We start from the raw sequence: 23,255 nt of genomic DNA on the forward strand, positions 1-23,255 counted from the left end.
CGCCAGGAAACATATCTGTTTGGGATTTGCGGGGTGAATGGTAATGCTGTGTTTGTGCGGCTGCTGCTTGTTTTTGCAGATCCACATCGACATCCCAAGGACGAACCCCTTAATCCCTCTCTTCCAGCAGCCACTGGTGCAAGAGGTGAGTTTCCCCCTCTCCCCTCTTCCTCTCCTGCTTGTCTTCCACGTTTCTTCTCCTTTCTTCACGTGCCCTTCATATCCTCATTGGCTAATCTGTCCTGTCCTCTCTCCAGCGTGTCTCCTTCTCCTCCTCTTCCAGATTGCCCCTAATCGCCCTTTCCTCCCCTCCGCTACGGTCTCTCCTCCTCCTCCTCTCCTCCTTGAGTCGCATCTGTCAGCGTAACTTCTAGTTGTCCTCTCCTCCCTCCTCTGTCTGCCTTTTCTTCCCTCTCTCTCTCTCTCTCTCTTCTCTCAATCTGCTCCCTCTCTTCCTACTCCTCCTCTTCACATACACCCCAAGTCACCCGTCCCCCCCCCTCTCCATTTTTCCATTCCTCCTCCTCCTCCTCCTCCTCTTCCTCATCTGTTTCTTCTCCTCCCTCATACCTCCTCTGCATATTAATCCTCATCCTGGCGCTCGCTCTCTCTCTCTCCTCCAGCTCTCCAGGGTAGCCTTTACCGCTTGGCCTCACCCGTGGCGTTCCCTCGGCTCCGCTCCGCTCCGCTCCGCTTTCGCCTCCTGTCCGTGAGCGCTCCCCTTTCTTCCCCAAAAGGTCTCTCAGTGTCACGGCGGCAGGCAGCGTTTGCTCCCGCACACCTCTCGCCGGGCCGGAGAGCACCAAGGTCACTGGGGTGAAACGCCAGACAGCCCTGGGCCTGATTTCAGCTCGAGCCGTGCTGTGTGATCTATGGAGAGGGAAAATGCCTGTCAAACTGCTGAATGTGGTTGTAGAGCCTGACACAACTGATATGATGAGATATTTAGGCCGGCGATTGTAGTAGGTGTCGATGCTGGCGCAGTCGGAGTGATTCTCCTGTCCCTGTTTCCAAAGGCACTAGCAGTACTGTGTCTTCGATTTGTCTCATGTACACATTTTGTCCTTGGGCTTCGTGTAGACCTATAGAATGACTGTGACTGTGGTTCAGCAACCTGCTGAACAGAGTGTGACTTTTTATCCACAGCCCAGAGCGATGATGGGCATTTGCTAGTGCTGCATAGCAATTTTAATCATATCATCACGGTAGACAGAAATTAGGGGTGCGTCGGACTATCGGTGAACCGTGACCTCTATGGACCAACACTGGCGGTTCGACACACTGGGGGCCCGTGGGTTGATTGTAGATTTTAAATAGCAGAGATAAAATACAGCATTAAAAAGAAAGCAACGTTTTTCTCTCTTCCTCCTTCTTTTTTTTTTTGCTGATCCAAAAAAAACAATCCAATCCGTGACTCAAAACCTTAATAGGATGTGAACCGTGAGTTTGGTGGTCCGTTGCACCCTTAACAAAAATGAAGCATTCCTACCACTTGAGTTAAGAAAGAGAAAACATTCTTGCCATCCAGTAGTGTGCTTACATGTATAATTAGTCATTTAACATTTGACTTTCATCACATTTAGTTGAGTGCATATATGCTGTCAGTGTGTATTGGACTGGGGAATCAAACACTTGCTAGTGCTGTTGCCTTGCAGCTTAGCTGCAGGACCACTGAGTTACAGCCAGGATCCCTGTGTGTACTTTACCAGCTGTCCTGGAGATGCTGTCTTTGTATTGCAGCCACGTTGGCTAATAGCTGAGCTGTGGAGGTACTGATACTCAGCTGTTGGACACTCTCTTCTGCTGAAGTTTCACACAGTGGGGAGCCTCTGTCTTGGTTTCTCTCTCTCTCTCTCTCTCTCTCTCTCTCTCTCTCTCTCTCTCTCTCTCTCTCCACTCCCCCGGTGTTCCCCGTCCTCAGATCCATACATTGCTTCTCCCACTGGGCTGTTTGAACCCCTCATTGAGTCAGGAGGTTTGGGTTTGTCTATAAACCACACGCACTGTAGCTTTGACTCTTGGAAAGGGAAGCTTTTTTTCTGTAATTGATTTTTTCCCACCAGCCAAGAGGCATTGTTTTACTGGTCCTGTAAAGATGTGCATAGGCACGCATGAACAAATAAACAAACATGCACATATCAAAACACACTCTGAGAGACTCTGACACACACACACACACACACACACACATACACACACACATACAGTGAAGGCGTAGCTGTCAAGAGTCTTGCAGGAGTCCCGTCCTTGTCGCGCTTGTTTCCGACTTTTTTGTCACAGCTCTCCAGCATGGATGTACCCCCCCCAGATAGAGCGCCACACTGCTCTGCATTATGTATCGGGCGCTCTGCATATTACATGAGCGTAAAGTGTCATCATAAGAGATGAAAGGTGCACCTCGTCTGTCGCTGCCGCAGCTGCCACCGACGCCCCCACCGCCACCGCAACCGCCCCCCGCCCCCGCTTTTGCTCCTGGTGCATGCTGGTACTCCTCACACCAGCAGAGAGTGCTGTGGCTGCTTGGAGAGCCAGTGCCTGTCCCACCACCACCACCACCACCACCTCCTCTGCCATCCACCGGTTAAAGCAAAAAAAAAAATATCTCAAATACTCCTCCATAGCTCCAACACTGCCTATATTTTGAGAGACGTGGCAAAGCAGCATGACTGGGCCTTTTCAGTGCTAAGCTCAGTGTATTAACAGTGCTCGTGTTGCTGTTGTTACTGCTGTTGTTGGGTCAGTTTGGTGACCATGTATGCGTGTATGTATGTATGCAGAGCCGCTGCCTTGTGCCGGCTGTGTGTTATGATAAGCGTCCACAGACGAGGCCAGTGCCTCTAATGGTAGAGTGTGTGTTGTAGACAAAAACATCTGCCTAAGTAAACAGGGTCTTTATTTATTTATTTATTTATTTATTTATTTATTTATTTATTTTGATTCAGCATATCATGTTTTCCAACATCAAAGCAGTCCCAAATGGAACGCAGGGGGAAGGCAGCAAGTTATTATTCCCTTCTTTTTTTCAGATGCCTGACGTTCGTGTTACATTTTGTGGGCAGCATCGTATATGCCCTTCACAGTGAAGTTGGTGGTGGTGGAAGGGTGGATGTGGGTTGGAGGGGAGGGGTGGGGTGGGGGTTGAAACAAACACAGCATGAAAAGATCTTCAGAGAGGACATTGTTTGCTTTAACATGCTGGTGTGTGTGTGTGTGTGGGTGTGTGTGGGTGTGGGTGTGTGTGTGCGCGTGTGTGCATGTTTGCTGTTCTGTTGTGCAGGTGTTTGAGAGGATCTTGTTCATCTGGGCCATACGTCATCCGGCGAGTGGCTATGTGCAGGGCATCAACGACCTCGTCACCCCCTTCTTCGTGGTGTTCCTGTCGGAGTTTGTGGGTGAGTGTGCATCCCACCCCCCCCCACCCCACCCCTGATCATGTCCAGCTTATAACAGCCCCCCCCCCCCCCTCCCATCTCTGCCCCCTGAGGAGACCCCCCCCAGATGTAATCATTCAGCACCAGCACCCCAGTCTCCCCATGTTCTCCCTCTCGTTTCTCAGCTCCATCAGTTTCATCATCCTGCACTCTCTGGTAGCGCCGGCTGGCGCCAGGCATATTAAACGCTTGTCCGCGCTCGCAAACATCAGTTTGCATGACATGACAACGGATGCTGGGCTGAGTGAGTGATTGAGTGAGTGATTGATTGATGCTCTGCTCCGCTCTGGAGGGATGAGTATTTCTCAGACGGAGATTTTCCTGAAAAGCAATGCAAAGCTTTGCAGCGCAAGGGAGAGTGTGAGCAGTGTGTGTTGTCATCAGCCTGATATGAGCTCTGGGGCCCTGGGCCTTGACCTTGACCTTTTGAGCTTCTAGAGTGGTCTTGTGGACCTGGCATAGCGCAACGCTGTGTGTGTGTGTGTGTGAGTGTGAGTGTGTGTGAGAGAGAGAAAGAGAGTGAAAATTCTGTACTAGTTGTTTGTCCATATGTGTGACCAACGGTAGAGCCGTGCTAATGGAGAGCAGTGGTCTCTAAGGTTAGTAGAAAGAGGGAGGGAGGAAGCTGAGGTGTCTGTGTGTGTGTGTGTGTGTGTGGGAAGGCCTATGATGGGCCTCAGCTCCTCATTGCTATTCCTTCTCACTCTGCGCTTATTTAGTCTGAAGGTTAATTACTTAGAGATAGTTAAGGATTACAGGCGAACAAAGGCAGACAATTGATCCCTTCCCCCGGGTGCCACTCCTGCAATGTCACCAGTTTACACGCGGGGACACAACCCCCAGATTACCTGCGAGCAACGATCGATCCAGACTCCATTCTCTCACTCTCTCTTCTTTTCTTTCCCTTTCCCCCCTCTCCCTGTATTCTTTCACTTTCAGCTCTCTCTATCTGTTTCTTTTTCTGTATGCATTTAATTCCCTTTTAGCCTTTTTACTGCTCTCTCTCTCTCTCTCTCTCTGTGTCTCTCTCTTTCTTTCTCTCTCTCTCTCTGTCTCTTTCTCGTCCCCTTGATGTCTGTGCGCTTACTTGCTCTCACACACACACTATTTCTCTCTCTCTCTCTCTCTGTCTCTTTCTCTCTGCCTCATCACTCCTCTCTTCCTCTTCTCTCCTCTCTGAAGCTCATTATTGAAAAGCAGATTTTTCATACTGATGCCCAGCTCCCTGCTCTGCTGTGTGCTGTGTTTTTGCACTTTAATTTGTTTGTTTGTGTGGGTGTGTTTGTGCTTGTTTTGTTTTTTAGGGTGTCTGTGAGGTGGGAGAAAAACAATCAATGGCATGTAACAGTATCGCGATATCTTTCAGCACAATGGTATAATCATACAGTAGCGTCAAGCGAAGCGTCTATCTATTTATGATTATGATTTTAATATTATTTTGTTACGTCTACTGATACATTGCTTCTGAAGTCCACAAGATGGCAAAAGACCTTGCTGTTCTTGCACATGACAGCAGAAATTGGAAAAGAAGGAAAGGAGAGCAAATGTACTGCGCCAAGATGGCTGCAGAGATTCAGTAGACATACTGGAACAGCAATCACAATGCTTGTAAAATGTAAAGAACCGTAATCATTTCGTACCATGGCCCAAATATTGTAATCGGGATGCACCATATCGCCACCTCTTTAACGACCGATTCCCACCTTTTGCATGAGCGAGAGAGAGAGAGAGAGAGAGAGAGTGAATGTGTGAATATTCTTGTCACGTACATGTTTGTGTATGTGTCCTTCCTGGACAACGAGTGAGGGAGAATGTGTGTGCACATACAGTATGTATGATTACATGTATGAATGTATACGTGTGTGAGAAAGTATAACAGCCATTCAATCTGGTTGAATGGGCTGTATTGATCCATGGGATTGAGCTGTTTATGGAAGGTTGTGATGGCGCAGCAGAGAGGAGCTCACCCGCTGATCGATGGGGACCAGTGTCTGGTCCACAGGTCACAGCTCAGCTCCACTCTGAAACTCTGCTGCTGAGGGCTCTGCCCCCTGTCTTCAGCACCACCACTCATGGATGATATTCATAGAGACTTCTGGATGGGGGAGGGACCGCTCTAAACAGCCTTCCACACCCTACCTCCACCTCACCCAACCAATCACATCCACCCTACCTCCACCTCACCCAACCAATCACATCCACCCTACCTCCACCTCACTCAAACAATCACATCCACCCTACATCCACCTCACTCAACCAATCACATCCACCCTACCTCCACCTCACCTAACCAATCATATCCACCCTACCTCCCCGTCACCCAACCAATCACATCCACCCAGTACCTCTCTACCCTCTACCACCAACACCACAGCCAACAGTATAGAATCTGTTTTTGCACAGATAATATCTCTGCACTAACAACACTCTACCATAACATCTTACTGCATCATTTCCACATATGCATACTTTGTTAATGTCAGCTCCCTGCCTGATATCTGAAACCTGATGGATAGACCATAGGCACCTTTTTTGTATTTTAGTGTTGTGAGTGTTTTTTTTTATTATTCTTTATGTGTTCGTCACAAGCTACTGGATGCCTACAATTTCTTTGTGATAAATGTAGTACCATCCATCCATCCATCCATCCAACCATCCCCACCCCCCACCCTCCCAGCATCCCCACCACATACAGAGCAAGCCCACAAAGTCCTCCATTGCTCCCACTGATCGTTCACAGTTCAGTTCCAGGCTTTTGCTTTAATGAAATGGCCCTGCGAACATGACCATCAACATATGTGACTCAGAGGGTGTATAATTCACCAGATCTATTATTAATCAAAAGGTGCCAAGAAAGCCTATGTTGAAGCTAATATGCTTCAGTATAGGGTGGGGATGTATCATCATGGATTTTTCTATGTTATATTGATCTAAAGAAGAATCCTCTTGATATCAGAAGTACATGGATTAGATTGTTTGGGCAATGTAGAAGAGCTTCTGATCTCAGCTCCATAGCTAATCCAGATGCCCTTTCATCTTAGCTACTTATGATATCACTTTCCTCTGAGCAAGTAGATAAAGTATGCACAACCCAGTCTGTTTAGCAGGAAGGCTCAACAGGTGATTCCAACAAAATAGAGTAGACAATATATAGAGAGATGGCAGGCAGCCATACAGTAGGACTGAGCAGCAGAGCCCTTCACCTATCGGTGGTGAAATAAGGTAGTAGTGTAGTAGTAGTATTATAGTAGTATTTTGTCTTATCTTGATGCATTTTTGAGGAGTTAGCCTCAGAGGAAGTAGTGTTGTTCAGTCAGGAACATTGCTGACATAGGTAGAGGATATGTGTGGATGTGTGTAGATCACATTTTCAAATGATTGTCACCATGTATCCATGTATTGTGGTGCAGTTCTATAGACAGTATGTTGCTTTTCCCATGTCTGTGAATGTCTGTTGAGCAGGATGGTGGGTATTTTATAAATCTTGTCAGTAAATGTTTGTAGACCTGTGAGTGTTTAAAGGTCACCTCTGTGTGACCCCAATGTTAGAAGGTCATATCTCTAGATGTGTTTAGATCATAGCTGTGAAATGTGTAAAGGTCGGGTCTGTGGATGTTTACACTCTATGGCTATCGTCCTTGGAGGTTGATGGAGTTTGTCTGCGGTTGTGGGTCGTGTGTGTGTGTATACGTTATGTCTGTGGCTGTTTGCTCTACCCAAACATTAGTTGAAGGCATTAGCTCCTACAGCCAGTTTGCTGGAAACAGGAATGCCCTATAAGTCTTAATAGAGCCTTTCTTTGGGTGTTTATATGCTAAGTACTGTATATGCTATCCACTTGATAGATTCAGTAAACAGAAATGCCTGTGCACAGCCAATACGACAGGTGCTGGTTGATGTCGGGAACATTTGAATGAAAATCAAAAGCTAAACAGTCACTAAATACAGTGTGTAGTGGTTAGATTTTATTTCCATGCATATGGATGTATCAAGCAGGAATTTTTACAGATATTATCTGCAGTTTTACACATATGGACTACACATGATGGTGGTGATATTCATCATGTGTATCTAGCTAGCTGTTAATAAAGTAACTATGTAAATGTGAAAAAACTTTATTAGAAGTTCACGTTGTGAAGATTGTTTACCTGAGGCATTGCTTAAGGCGTTAGCTTTTACCGCTAACAGGATGCAAACAGAAGCTTTGTGTATCAACTCCAGCTGAGGTGTGTGTGTGCGCGCATTTCTCTATTTGCTTTTATTTGTTTTTCTAATAATTGGCACAGACCTTGCTGTTGCATTTATTTATAAATGGCTTTGTGCCAGAACACCTCCCCAGACTTCACTACCTGAGTGTGATGGGGAGTTGATTTGTAAAAAGAATGTCCAATTCTGTGCTACCCCTCGCTGAGTTGTAGGGCTCTCTCTCGCTCTCTCTCTCTCTCTCTCTCTCTCTCTCTCTCTCTCTCTCTCTCTCTCTCTCTCTCTCTCTCTCTTCTTCTCTTTTTCTTTACCCCAATTCCCTCTCTGATTCCTGGCCCCCTCTCTTTCTGTTTCTTTTTCCATCTTCTCTTCCTTCACCCCTCCTCATCTCTTTCCCTCCATTTCTCCCTCAATCTGTCTTTGCACGCCTGAGTGGCTATCATGGCCTCCAAATCTTTGTTCTTTTTCTCCTTAGAGAGATCAGCAGAACGAGAGAGAGGGAGAGAATATAAGAGAAGGAGTGAGTGAGGAAGAGAGGAAAAAAGAAAAAGTGATGGAAAAGGCATTGAGAGGGAGTGAGAGTTATGGTGAAGAAAGAATAAGGGATGGAGGGAGGGAGGGAGAGAGAAATGCTAGACACAAAAGAGGAGGAGGAGGAGGAAGAGTGAGTGTGGCAGAGGGAGAAGGAGGGGAGAGAGGAAGGGAGGAGATATTGGCGAGCTCGTGCTGGTTCGATATCAAAGCAGGGCCGCGGGCGGCTTAGTCACCGTGGCCTTTGGTGTGAAGCAGAGCTATTGATGAGTGGAGGATTTGTGAAGTGCAGTGGCCAGGAGTTCTCTCCCAAAGGCCACATCAACTCACTTACCCCATCTAGGACCTCATGAGTGTGTGTGTGTGTGTGTGTTTGCGTAAGACTCCACAATGCCAAGCAGTGTGCACCTTCTCCTCCGCTGCTACCGCTAATGGACATGAGGACATCCGTAAATACCCTTGAAATGCACTCTCTACAACATTTTGTGGGAGAAAATTTTATTCATGCATTAGCAGACCAGAGCTGTGGTAAACATGACTGTCCCTCTCCACTAAACCCTCCCCCCACATACCCCCCCCCCCCCCCCCCCCCCAGCTTAATTTGTGCCTGAGTAGTTTAGCTCAGGGTCTGTTTACAGAGCGCCTCAAAGAAGGGTGAACCTGCTGGCCTTGTATATGTGTGTGTGACGGCGGAGCGTAGCGAGCGAGCATTTGGCCCTGACAATGCGGAGGCCTGCGCTGGCTTGAGGCCCTGCAGGGGTGTGGAGAGGGGGCCGCTTTATGCCCGCAAACAGGATTTTCTCCCCCGGCTCCGGCAAGAGGAAGTTTTTTTTTTTTATATAGCAGCTTTTCCACCAAACGGCATTAAACTGTGTCCCCGCCGCTGCCACTGCACTGTGTCGGCCTCGAGAAGCAGCTGGAAAATCCTCTAGACTAAAAGCTAAATGGAAGTAAAACAGGACTGTTTTTTTTATCATTTGGAAAGAGGTTGGGTTGGACTGACAAAGTGAGCAGTGTTGGGTTTGGAGGTGGAGGGGTACTCGCACACTGAAAGTTTGGAGTCCCAAAAAGGATTCCACCAGTTTGCTTATCTGAAGAAGAATTTCTTTTTGTTTTCTTTTTTTATCCATCTTTTCTGTGAGACGTCAGAACTTCACTCTCCCATCTGCCATCCATCTCAGAGCCCAGCACCTATACAGCTGCACATCAAAGCAGGGAGAAGAGGAGAGAGGGATAGAGAGAGGAAGAGAGAGAGGGATAGAGAGAGGAGGAGAGAGGGATAGAGACAGGAGGAGAGAGAGGGATAGAGAGAGGAGGAGAGAGGGATAGAGAGGAGGAGAGAGAGAGGAGGAGAGCGAGGGATAGAGAGAGGGGAAAAAAAGCTCACCATACTGCAATGCAGAGGCTGACCATTTCGATCCTCAGGCTGAAAAGCTATCTTTCTTTCTCCCCCTCTCTCTCTTTCTCTCTCTGGTTCTCTCCCTTCATCATTTTTTACTGAGCTTACAGGCTGCCGTTTGACTTGTACTTTTACAGGTCTCGCTGTCTTCCAGCCCTTTCCACACCCCTCCACGGTATGTCCTTTTTTCCCCCTCCTGTCAGGACTCAGCCTTGCTGGCCAGCATCCAGCTCCAGAGAGGCGTCTCTTTTATTCACTTTACCTGTCCTCTCTCTCCTTCTCTCCTTCTCTCTTCTCTCCGCCCCTCCTCCCCTCTCTGCCACCTCTCTCTCTGCCTCACCCCCTTCCTCTCCACCTGTTTATCTTTCTCTCCTTCTGTAACTCTGTCTGTCTCTCTCTATCTCTCCACTTCTCTTTCCTTTCCTCCCATCCCCTGGTTATCCCTCTTTCTCTCCTTCCATCACTCTCTCCCTCCCTCTCTCCTTTTCTCTCTGCTGTGTGTGATGTGTACCTCATGTGGTTATTGGCCTGCTTGACCAGGGGCTAATCTCTGACCTTTTCCCCCTGCCCTGGCCCTTATTAAACTCTATCGGCATTTAGGCATTACTGCCTCTTACCACAAGCCTCTCCATTGTCACTGGATCAGACATTTAAGCACTAAACTGGAGTGCACTGTTATGCTGTAGTGTGTGTGTGTGTGTGTGTGTGTGTGTGTCCTGGTGAGACTGTGTGTCAGACTGTCTTTCTGTCTTGTGCATGTTGATTTGTGTATCAGTGTGAATGTGCAATGCATTCCTATGAGGTGCACTTATTACCATCTGTGGAATGTGAGAGTTAATATGAGTGTTGCGGCATGTGTTGAAATGTGCAAGACTTTGATTGTGTTTGAATAGGTGTGAGCATATCAACTCGAACAACATTGCTGTTTACAAAAATATGTGCACACATCATCTGTGTGTGTGTCTGTGTGTGTCTGTGTGTGTCTGTGTGTGTCTGTGTGTGTCTGTGTGTGTGTGTGTGTGTGTGTGTGTGTGCATGTGCACCCACACCCGCATCAACCCACAGAGCTCTCATAACTGCTCATCTCTGCAGCTTAATTTTTGTATGAGCGCAGTTTAACTCGGCTGTTTAGAGAACGTCTAAAGGTCATGGCCACAAGGGAAAGCCCGGGAGAGCCAGCAAGAATAAAAAGGAGAGAGACAGAGAGAGAGAGACAGAGAGAGAGAGACAGAGAGAGAGAGACAGAGAGAGAGAGACAGAGAGAGAGACAGAGAGAGAGGAAACAAAATGAGAGTGAGAGCAAGGGGAAGAGCAGGGGAAACGATGATGAATCCTGCAAATAAAGACCCCTCCACGGTGTTTAATGATCTCATGGCCCTCTATTGTGTATGCACACGGGCAGAGCACAATACACCCGAGTGTCCTTTCTGTGTGTGTGTGTGTGTCCTCCATGTGTGTGTGTTAGCATATACTCTCCTTTCCATCAGCTGGAGAGAAAGAGCTGCAGGAAAACAACCACCTCAGACCTCGCCAGTGCTGGCTCTGAGCGTTCTCTGTGCTTCTTCCACATAGGACTATTTAAACATCCCAATGGGCCTTGTTTGTCTGTGTTTGTTTGTCGATGGATCTGTCCAGCTGACATCCATATTTATCTCCTGTTTGCCGTCGTGCACTTCCACCTCTGTTTTGTCTCTCTGTCTGTATGATAATGTATCCATTGGTGTATCTGTCAGCTCAGTCTAATATCTGCATGCATATCTATAGAGATCTGTGCCTACACTTCAATCTGTTGTCTGTGGATCTGCAGATATCTGTACCCATACGCCAATGATGAGTCAATCTATGAAGATATAGATCTACATTGGAGCGTGTGTTTTTTTCCCTCCCCAAACACTGAAAATGCATAAAAGAGGAATTAAAAGAAAGGCTGCTTCAGATCGGTTTGTCTGCTTATCTCTACCCCTCAGATGGGATTGTGACTCATAGGCTGCCCTTGTCTTTGTGTGTGTGTGTGTGTGTGTGTATGTGTGTGTGTGTGTGTGTGTGTGTGTGTGTGTGTGTTCTGCGTTCTGCTTTGTTGTTTCTGTTGTTTCTTTAGAGGAGGATGTGGAAAATTTCGAGATGTCTGGCCTGCCTCTGGACACTCAACGGAATATCGAAGCAGACAGCTTCTGGTGCATGAGCAAGCTTCTGGACGGCATACAGGTGAGTGTGTATTTGCTTTGTGCTTCAAGTGTGTATGCAAGTGTGTATGTGTGGCTGCTAGTGTTGTCACGATACCAAAATTATGACTTCGATACGATACCTGCCATAAATATCACGATGCTCGATACTAAAACAATACTACGGCGAAATCCTAAGATATCTGGAAAAGAAAGGACTCATACCTCCTCCAAGTGTATTGAGTCATTTGTGTTGAATTCGGTGCACTTTTGTAGTGTGCAGGTCAATTCCTACATAATTAATATTTTTAGTCAGTAAAATAGTAGGCCTACTTGATGTGTGTGATTAAGTCCTTTATTTTTTGTTATAGTTCATTTACATTGTGTTGTGTTTTGCCAATAAAGTAGCTTTAAATAGCCAAACTAGGCTAGATCAAGGTCAGTGTTGAAATTACTGCATGCAAATCACTGAATGCTATGCAGAGGGGCCTAATCTTTAGGCCATCTGATGTACAGTATAGGCGTCCCTAGGCCTTCCCGTGTTCATGGGATTTCTTTGACAGTTGCAAAGGGAAAAAGGTGCGGATCTTCTTTGCGCCCAGTGTACAAGTACGACATAACAACCACTCAGGTCTTCGTCAGATAGGCCTACACCATTACCTGCAATATGTCTGTGTGCATTCCTACATTAGCCTACGTCTATTTCTTTGATAACATGATTTGCTACCACGTGACAATAAGCCGCTAGGACTCAACACGCTTTGGTGGTATTAGGCCCTATATGCTGTGGGCTTTAATTAGCGCATTTCGGGTAGCCTATCCTACATCTGGGCAATACTTATTGAACAAATTGCAGTCTACATGCCATGACAAATATTACCAGTAGTACTGACCGAACATGAAATAGATTGTTTACAAGTTATGGTAATGTTATTCTGGCGTGAACATTGCGCTTTCATTACGTAAGCACCCTATGATTACAGCTCGTTATGTCTCGTCAAAATGATTACAGCTCGTTATGTCTCGTCAAAATTCATTGATGAAGGAAGGTTCGCTTTATCCCAGAGAACCATACTCGTTTCACTTAAAATAGACTAAAACAGAAGAGAAGAACTTGGCACTAACCATGTAGTCGTGTTTTCTATAGCATATTCATTAACCTGTCGTTCTTTGAACAAAAATGTTGGGATATGTCTGCGAGGTGTTTAGCCAAGTTCCATGCGTAGCCTACTGCTTTTAAATGACTTTGAAACATATTTCACAAACGGGCCTCTGTGTACCTGATGGCTTGCCTTCACTATTCGCGATGTATCCGAAATAGTTGCAGATTTCACTTCACCTTTTGTTTTATCCACAAGGCCAAGGACGGTCGGCAAAGAACTACTGTATGTTGACGTTGGCTGCGCACTCACTCACTCACTCAGAGCTGCCTGCTTGACACGCCCACTTGCCTAGATGCGTGCAAGGAGCAGTGAGCGCAGCAGTTCACGCAGACACAGAACGTTAATTTTAATAAAGTATCGATTCTAAAAACGTCGGAAATCGTATCGTTTTTTGCGTGAAGGCATCGTGATACCTTTTTAGTATCGATACACCGTGCAACACTAGTAGCTGCATGATGGTCTGAGAAATTCACTTGCATCCGTGCTTCCCTCCCTTCCCCCCTCCTTCTTCTCCTTTGTGTCTCTCTCTGAGAGATCCTGCACCCTCTCCAGTCCTGGCTCACGCCACTGGTGTCTCTGGCTGGGCTTACACAACTCCCCACCGTCATGAGTTATTGTCCCGAGCAGTGAGACGCTGCTCAACCATGGATTACAAAGCAGACGGCTTTTTACCACCCCCTTCCTCCTCCTCCTCCTCCCCTCCTGGAGCCTCGGTCAGCCCAGGTCCAGTAGCCAGCCAACAGCCAGAGCATCCTCAACGAAGCAGGCAGAGCTTCGGTTGAGGGCATCGGCAGTGCAGCGGGGTATTCTAGGGGGACAAGATGTCCGCTAACTACTACCAGGGCTATCATTGAGAGGTGTCAAGCGCTGAAGGTCACCCGGGACATGCTTATGACTGGCAGTGGATCCGAAACTCAGCTGACGGGCACACAGGCTTTTATATGAGCCACACACACACACACGCACACACACACAGGCACACACACACACAGGCACGGAAGATCTGGCCACGCCGGCCAAGAAAACGGCAACAACTTGCCAAAAACTGACCTGCAGCTTGAGGGATAGAGATGGAGGAGGGAGAGATGGAGTGATGGAGATAGGCGTAGGGAGGGAGAGAGAGAAAGAAGGAGAGGGAGTCAGAGCAGAGCATCCTGCCAGCATCAGTCTCTCTCGCAGCAGTTGCAGTGACTCTCATTAGCTTACCCCCCTGTAAGTGTTGGAGTGGATTAAAAAGAATAATTAGAATGATTAGAATGATTCCGTGATCTGAAGAGGCGACCAGGCTATATTTGGGAATGACACCATTTATCACAATGACTTTTTGGCTTTTATGCCATCAGTTAGAGCAGATAGTGTGTGAATGTGTGGCCCACACACACACACACACACACACACACACACACACACACACACACACACACACACACACACACACACAGGCACGGAAGATCTGGCCACGCCGGCCAAGAAAACGGCAACAACTTGCCAAAAACTGACCTGCAGCTTGAGGGATAGAGATGGAGGAGGGAGAGATGGAGTGATGGAGATAGGCGTAGGGAGGGAGAGAGAGAAAGAAGGAGAGGGAGTCAGAGCAGAGCATCCTGCCAGCATCAGTCTCTCTCGCAGCAGTTGCAGTGACTCTCATTAGCTTACCCCCCTGTAAGTGTTGGAGTGGATTAAAAAGAATAATTAGAATGATTAGAATGATTCCGTGATCTGAAGAGGCGACCAGGCTATATTTGGGAATGACACCATTTATCACAATGACTTTTTGGCTTTTATGCCATCAGTTAGAGCAGATAGTGTGTGAATGTGTGGCCCACACACACACACACACACACACACACACACACACACACACACACACACACACACACACAAAGACACACACACACACACACAAAGACACAACACTCTCGCACACACACACACACACACACAAAGACACAACACTCTCTCACACACACACACACACACACACAAAGACACAACACTCTCGCACAGTCACACACACACAAACACTCTCTCGCGCAAGCACACACACACACACACACACAAAGACACAACACTCTCGCACACACACACACACAAAGACACAAAGACACAACGACACAACACTCTCGCACAGTCACACACATACAAACACTCTCGCACAGTCACACACATACAAACACTCTCTCTCTCGCGCGCGCGCATGCACACGCACACGCACACATCCAAAGCACCACACCTACAGTCTTGCTTGCAGTCCTGAATTACAATGCCAGCTTTCATGGAGTCGTAGATTCCAGACAGTGTAATCTCCAGGCCCTCCGCTCGACCCCTCGCCCCTAGTTTGCTTGGCTGTGGATTTGGATGCTGCTCCTGCAGCCCAATATCCAGACTTTCAGAAGAGATTATTATGAGGAGGTGCACAAATTGATTGAAATGCATGATGTCCAGGAGAAAACTGAAGAGATCCTCTCTGTGTATTATTTTGTGTATCGGTCTTTTCATGCATATCCCTTTGTCAATCCTCCTTTTGCTCTCTCTCTCTCTTGCTCTTTCTACCTCTCGTTTCCTTTTGTCGCATGCGCCCTCCCTCTTGCTTTTTGTATTTTCCCGATTTTTTTTTTTTGGTTTACCCCCATTGTTTAGTCTCCTTCTAACTCATCTCTCTCTCTCTCTCTCTCTCTCTCTCTCTCTCTCTCTCTCTCTCTCTCTCTCTCTCTCTCTCTCTCTCTCTCTCTCTCTCTCTCTCTCTCTCTCTCTCTCTCTCTCTCTCCCTCTCCCTCTCCCTCTCCCTCCCTCCCTCTCCTTCTCCCTCTCTCTGCAGGATAACTACACGTTCGCACAGCCTGGCATTCAGATCAAAGTGAAGGCCCTGGAGGAGCTGGTCAGCAGAATCGATGGTGAGATTCACTGCCAATCCTCCATCTTCTCCGCTTTTTTCCCTTCTCTTTCCTAGCGAATGGGAAGAAAACAAAAAATGCATTTAAAGGTCCAGTATGTAGGAAATAATGGAAAATAAACTGTAACCATTCCAAAAATGATCACCATATTTTGTCAGAGAGTAAGGAAACACGATGAATTGAAGTAATGGCTTATTTGACAACATTACTCTAACCCGTAAAACCCATGAAAAAAAATGAGTTACGGGGCGGAATGTCTTGGAATTTTCGTTTATGTTTTGAACGATTCATTCTAGAATAGCGTATTAATAATGGGCTAGCGCGTCCTCCTATTTGGGTTGCCAAATTAGGAAAGGCCAACTGTCAACAGCTGTCAGTTGTAGTCATGAACGCCTACGAGAGGCAGGCAAATTTCCAAAATTTAAACAAGAAACAAATTAAGTGGACATCGGAGGAGCTTCCTGAGATGGTGACGTCTTCGTCAAACGAAGAATATCAAGTCTGATGCAGAGCTGGCCATATTTCTCCACAACAGGTAGCCTAGGCTAAACTTCATCTGCATCGCTAACTTCAGATAAATATGTTACGTTTGTTAGAGAGGTATTTTTTGTTTTCACTGTTTCCGTAATGTGTAGCTGGGTCATGGTTGGAGAAACGTTAAAGCAGCTGCAGGTCAACTAACGTTAGCTAAGTCTTAATTACATCTGGCAACCCAGAAGAGGCTCGCTTTTGGTAGTCTTGAGAACGTTCACCAGTGTTTTGATTTTGGCCTGCAGAACGTTCGGTAACAATCCTACAAATCGCACCTTTAACTAGCAGGCTGTCTGACTCCACTGGAGAGGCCCTTTAACCCTTAAAGGTGTAGGTTTTTGAACATTCTAAGTTCCGCAACAATTGAAGGTTCTAAAATTCTATGTTGAATTCAATGAACCCAGATATTCTTTAGAATGTTCATTTCTCAACATTCCCGTCACACCGGTGTGACGGTACTCCTTTATGGGTTAATGTTTAGTGCAAATTCTCTTTAGTGCTCCTCAATAGGACGGGATCTGCTTGCACGTGAGACTGTGTATGCATTACAGGGTTTCTACTAAACCTTGCTTTACTAACACCCGTTTGTGAGCAGAGTATAGCCTACATGCATCTGCACTCGCCTATTATTTGAACTCATAGGCAAAATGAAACTTCACCGTAGTCTCACAGTCAACGACAAAATGGTTCTACATAGTTATTTACTTTCACTATTGACTGACAAGAGGTTACAATCAAAAACATAGCCTGAAGAGAACAACACTTACCCTAATTATGTTCGAATGACTGAATAAAAATCTTAAGGATATTTACTGTATCCTGCAGAGGAGTTGTTTGGGACTCGTTGCTAAGGGCTGCTTACATCTCGTGACACTGCAATTTCTACTGTGCTTTATATGCGCCTTTTGCTATAGACCAGTTTTTTCTTGGTCAGTGCAGTGGTGTAATGCTTTTTAGAGGGTTAAGATAGAACATTTTGGATCATACGCCAGGCATAAGGTTTAATAAAAGTGGAGCGCATGGCGAGAAATTCATCACTTTATTGGGTGTAAGATAAGAACAAGCCTTGCGCCGTACTTTGCGCAGGGTGTACGATAGGGTTCTATGGTGTTTTGCTGTATCATGTGGCTTAGTGTTGTTTTAAAACATACTGAAAAGAATGAGTCATAACACATGTTCTCTATACTCTGGTACCAGCTTGGATTTCTCTTCAATGGCCTTTTATTTTTCTCTTCAACTTCTATTTCAGTACCATACCTGGTATTGAGAGCTCTAAAGCAGTTGAAATTATTCCACTAATCTAATTTTAATCGCATTCTCTTGTTGAACATTGATTCTGACAGTGGCTCAGCGTTTGGCAAATTGCTTATACTGTTAACCTGCTTTTTAAATTCTGTTTTATCGTCTGTATGTTAATTGCTTTTTACAAAATCATATAAAGATATTTTTTTTTCAACCATCAATACTGATTTGGGGATCCAACTTAATCAGTGGTTCAAACGTATAGCACTAATTAGCATAGCCTATACACCTAAATATGCTTATTTATCGTTATTTTTACCATCTATGTGTCAAAATCAGTGTTATCCCTCGACAAGCGGATATGATTAGACCTGTTTCCCGTGTAGCCTTCGGACATTTGGCACAAACCCATGAACTCCAGAAATTTAAACCCAAATGCGTAATAAAGTGTTGCAAAAAGGCTGCAAAAGCTAAATGCATTTTTAAGTGCACAATAGCACACAATGGGCCCTACAGTACTAACTCAATGTGCATATTGCAGATGCAGGTCTTATTGTAAGAAATAAGAGTGTAGCTAGAAGGTTATTACATTTATGCCACCCTACACTAAGCACAAACTCTAACAAAATCAAAAGGAGTGATGCTTTTGGCTTTTTCTGCATTGCCTTGACTTGAACACTGCACTGCGTAAGCTGCTACTTTGAGAGCCAGGAGTAAGGGGATCATTATGACCTTCAGCTTCTTCCACACCTCCCAGAGTCCTCACTCATTCCTCTCCTGTGGAAGGACTCCATTCTTCCATTCTCACAGTTCTCTGCCTCTCTCTCTCTCTCTCTCTCTCTCTCTCTCTCTCTCTCTCTCTCTCTCTCTCTCTCTCTCTCTCTCTCTCCGTTCCCCTCCAACTGTCCATCCACCTCACCCCTGGCCCCGTCTGATTTAGCACCTGGCTATTACGGCTGCTGTTTATGGAGTTTGGCGTAATCATTTGCTGAGAGGCCATGGACGGCGCGGCCATAAAGTGGGCCGCGGTGTGAGGCTCCGTCTGCGGGCCATCAATCAGCCGCCACCTCGAAACAAACGGCCTCCTTCCACACTCCGCTGGGGTGGTGTGTGGGGGCGATTGATTTTTCCATAACTCTCAACGATTAGGGTGTGAAAGAGAGAAAAAGTGAGAGAGTGAATGAGTGGGAGAGTGAGAGAGAGAGAGGAGTGTTGACTGGCTTGTAGGAGGAGTGGGGGATGGGGAGTGGTTTTGATTCTCAAGTGATTCTGTGAAAATGAGCTTGCTTGCAGAGTGCAGCAGGTGCTTTTTAACCCTGACCAGTGCACGATACAGTTTATCTCAAGCATCTCTGTGTGTAAATGCCTCGTGCCTGAAACTGAGATGATCGGGAGGAAGCGCGGTGCGGCAGACATTGCCAACGCGTCCGTTAACCGTGTTAAAAAGAATATTCGGTGGCGCTCGGCTGCTGGGTTAGTCCCCTGCGGCGCGAGCACTCGCTGCTTACACAGGCGGACGGGCACCGCTGTCCATGTGAAATGCCCTTATCGTCCCGTCAGCCCTGGCTGCAGTCACTCTCTCGCTCGCTCACTCGCTCTCTGGCCTCTAAGGCTTTCGCCTGGAACAGTCAAAGGCTTTTATCGATACCCATCAAGAGTGCGGTCAATAGGCATGCATTCTAAAAAGCTATCTTATTTGTGCCGCCAAACAAAAGGCACAAAATAAAAAGAGATTTGAAAGACCCACACCCCCCCTTTAAAAATCTATTCAGCCAGACTAAACAGGCCAGCGATGCTTGGCTCATTTTCTCTTGTCTGTGTCCTTACCCATTTAGTTCAATTCGACTCGATTATTGACCCGCCCTAAGCACCTTATAAGTAGAATTAAACTGGTGAGACAAATTAGTCATGGGCCTTTTCCCTCACATGCTAATGCACGCGCCGCTCGTGCCTCGTGTGAATAGTGTGCTGTGCAGAAGTGAAACTTTTATTCTTTTATTTGGGGTCATCTGAGACCGTGACCCCCAGAGAGGTGAGCTGGACGCAGACATGGAGCGAGGGGAGTTTCTTGGTGTTTTATGCCCCCAACGTTGTCTTCAAGGCAGCGCTGCCTGGAAGGCGCTAGGGTCTGGCATGGGCTAAGGTTAGGTTTAGGATTACATGCCTTTAAGTCGACGGTGGCAGCGCTGCAGACGACGTTGGGGGCATAAAAACACCATTGAGCGCGAGGGAACGGGGGATCTGAACATGGGTAACATAAAGTTACTTTAAAAGTGGTTCAGAAATGGAGAAGGAGAGGAGTGTTATGCTGCAGTGTGCACACAAACATTATTTCTTCTGTTGGAAAAAAAACACATCAACAAGAGGGAAATGTGTATATCTAGATTATTTGGAAAAGCTACAAAAGAAGGTCTGATGTAAGCAGCTGTTGGAATCCAGAGTGGTGTGTTAAGAGGTAATAGGCCTTCATTACTCTCTAGTGGGTAATCTTAACAAATGCCAGTGGGTAATCCAACTAATCAAAAATACTCGTTAATTAATTTGATTAAATGCTAAAATGTATTAAGTGTATTAAGTCAAGTGACCTTTGTGAAGAGCATTGCATTTAATTGTGTAACTTATACATTTGAAACCATTTTTGAGTAGGCTTTAGAGTTCTCCTTAGATTTCTCCATTTTCAGCTTTTGTATCTAGCGGCCAGACTAGCAGACCGCGCTGCCACTCATTTGTTCCAGTTAATGCTTCTGTATCTCGGCAAATAACATCACGGCGCTACAGTAGCGATGCACAAGTCAGGGGTTCAAGTCCCAGGGAGCCCAAACACTGAGAAGATATCTGCCTATATTGCACTCTGAATTAGGGCAGGCAAGCATTTGTTTGAGCTCAGTGCTTTGAGCTCTGCACAGGCAACCAAAAGGTTGCAGATGTCAGATCCTGGATTGGCACACGGGATAATTTAGTTTGTATCTAGTCTGATGCCCCTGAGTCAAGGGAAAAAAACACTGATTTACGCCCTTTGGCCTTACCCACCTCCAATGGTAGGTTGTGTCTGGTGGTAGTCCTGTCTCTCACTCTCTGCTTGCTCTGTCTCACTCCCTCTCTCTTTCTCTTTCTCTCTCTTTCGCTCTTGCTCCAGAGCACCTTTGCAAAAAGAGAGGTAGTTGATTTTAAAACCCTACCTGGGGTGCCTAACAGACCAAATTAACATCTCTCCTCTCTTGGCTCTTGCACAGAGGACATCCACAATCACTTCAAGAGGTGTGAGGTAGAGTACCTGCAGTTTGCCTTCCGCTGGATGAACAACTTGCTGATGAGGGAGCTGCCCCTGCGTTGCACAATACGGCTGTGGGACACCTATCAGGTACTGTGTGTGGTGTGTGTGTTGTGTTGTGTTGTGTGTGTGTGTGTGTGTGTGTCAGGGGGATGATAGTGCCACTTACAGCAGGGGCCTAGAGGAGCCCACTCCAGGGTATCTATCTGCCCTCCAGCTGAATTGAGAGGCAACTGTAAGTGAACACACCTGTGTCGGGTTCACAGTTGACCTCCTGGAGGGGGCAAGGAGCTAAATCAGGTGTGGGTATAGCTGCAGGCATTTTTAACACGCCATTTTAAACCAAAAACAATCTTTGTGCAGACAAGTGTTTTAGTTCCTTATCAGAAATCCAATGCCTAATGCACCATCCAATGCCTAAGAAATGTTTTATCACAAAACCATTCATGTATGCTGGGCATGCACATTCCTTATTCTTTTGTTGGTCACTTTGGAAGTCAATGTGGGTGTTTGCGTCTCTAAATGTCTCTGTTTCACACGTCAAGATGGATACACATAAACTTGGGTTTTTAAAAATGTTCTCTTCAACAATTACATAAATAAAAACAACTTCATGTTTAAATTCCTATCCGGATTCAGGAAGTCACATTCGACCGAATCATGCCTTCGCAGGGAATTAGATAATGGAAATCTCTGCAGAATGGTGTGACTGGATCTTTGATACGGTAAATCATAACAGACTGATTGGCAAACTCGAGGCCCTGGGGGCAGACAGCTCCACCTGTATTTGGTTTAGGTGTTACCTGTCAGGGAGGGAACAACTGGTGGACTTACGGGGAGTGCTGTGTGACCCTAATGTAGTTCAATGTGGCGTTCCGCAATGAAGCATTCTCGGACCGTCCTTATTTTTTACATTAATGATATGGCGGACTCCTGTTCATGTAAACTATTTCTATATGCTGATGACTCGGCACTTTTAATGTGGCATAAACACCAATCCACTCTTGAGAGTACCCTGAGTTCTGAGCTATCCTCTGTAAACAACTGTCTGACTGACAATATGCTGTCCTTACATCTTGGTAAGACAGAGGCCAGGCCGAGTAGATGCTCTGAATTTAGGGTCTCTCTGAATAATGTTGTGGTCAAGCATCAGTAAAATACCTGGGTTGCATTCTAGAAAACAACCTGGATGGCAGGAATATGGCCAACAAGGTTCTGAGTAAAGTCATCGGCCTCACAAAGTTTTTAGCCAGAAACTCCAAATTTTTAGATAGGTTAACAATGATCATTTTTGCAAACTCCTTAATTTTAGAAAAAATCATTTTGAATATGCATGTACTTCCTGGTTTGAAGGCCTAACAAACAGGCTAAAAGGGAGGCTGCAAATAGCACAGAATAAACTAATAAGGGTCATTCTGAATTTGGGCCATAGGTCTCATATAGGTAGGTCATAATTTGCTGAGTTCAACTGGCTCCCCGTTGAGTCTCGTGTTGTCATGTCAAGGCTGACCATGATCCATAAAATGTTAGTGGTGGTAGTGTCCCAATTTTTTTGGCGTGTCTTATTAGTAAGGTAAAGGACACACACAATATTTGCAGTCATTGCAGCATAGCAGATCTGTGTCCTTATACATTTAAGACATTGTTAGGGAAAGGAACCATTGCCTATATAGGTGCAGTTCAGTTTTTAAAAAATGTGTTTGTTATGTCATTGATTATCAGTGTCTTGTCCTGTCCTGGTGTTGTGTTGAGGACCACAATGGATATAAGTCCTGGACTTGTTTTTATCCTCAATTGTATCTGATGTCTGTGCATGTGTCATTGCATTCTTGATACAATTACATAAATCAAATCAAACTCTTCATCTTCACTAGAAGGCGTTTTTAAAATGTGTAAACATTGTTTGCATGTGGGTGAGACAACCACACAAAATGTTCGTTTTGCAAACTATCAGTGTGGAGGAGGTGCTAGACTTCCTCTTTGGGCTCTTGTATTACTTGGCTCATTGGCTCCGTGTTTTATTTGTTTGTTTCTAATTTTGGCTTTGATGTACAATGTTTAAGAGCGAGTGCAGTGTTTTTCGGAATTTGCTGATGTGAGTGATTTTACAGCATCAGTGAAAACACCTGACTGGGTATGTGGGGGTTAATTTAAACCGGCAGGAAGGTGCTTTGACCGAAAACATTTTGAACTGGAATCCTGTATTTTTGATTTGTGATTCACACCTGTTTAACATAGCTGCTGTGAACTACTCCACATTACAGATCCGTTGTACTATTAAATAAGTGTTGCATTATGTATTAGGCCACCTGTGCACTCGTCAAATTTGTTCTCATTATGAATCACATAAGCATACTGTCCTAGTACATTGGACAATGTACCTAACAATCATGCACTGAAGCAAAGTGGGACCAGCCATTTCTGCTGA

At 45.8% G+C, this 23,255-nt stretch overlaps 1 protein-coding gene across 2 annotated transcripts in view; it reads left to right on the plus strand.

Moving 5' to 3' along the window:
• Window positions 1–23,255, plus strand: part of tbc1d22b (TBC1 domain family, member 22B) — a 46,055-nt gene that overhangs the window by 13,578 nt on the left and 9,222 nt on the right. For both annotated transcript variants that reach the window (XM_042098107.1, XM_042098108.1), the window contains 5 exons: window positions 80–145; window positions 3,278–3,392; window positions 11,663–11,769; window positions 15,708–15,783; window positions 20,790–20,917. In XM_042098107.1, coding sequence (XP_041954041.1) covers window positions 80–145; window positions 3,278–3,392; window positions 11,663–11,769; window positions 15,708–15,783; window positions 20,790–20,917 — 492 coding nt within the window. The remainder of the gene's footprint in view (window positions 1–79; window positions 146–3,277; window positions 3,393–11,662; window positions 11,770–15,707; window positions 15,784–20,789; window positions 20,918–23,255) is intronic.

Source organism: Alosa sapidissima, chromosome 7, assembly GCF_018492685.1.
Source record: "Alosa sapidissima isolate fAloSap1 chromosome 7, fAloSap1.pri, whole genome shotgun sequence".
Lineage (NCBI taxonomy): Eukaryota > Metazoa > Chordata > Actinopteri > Clupeiformes > Clupeidae > Alosa > Alosa sapidissima.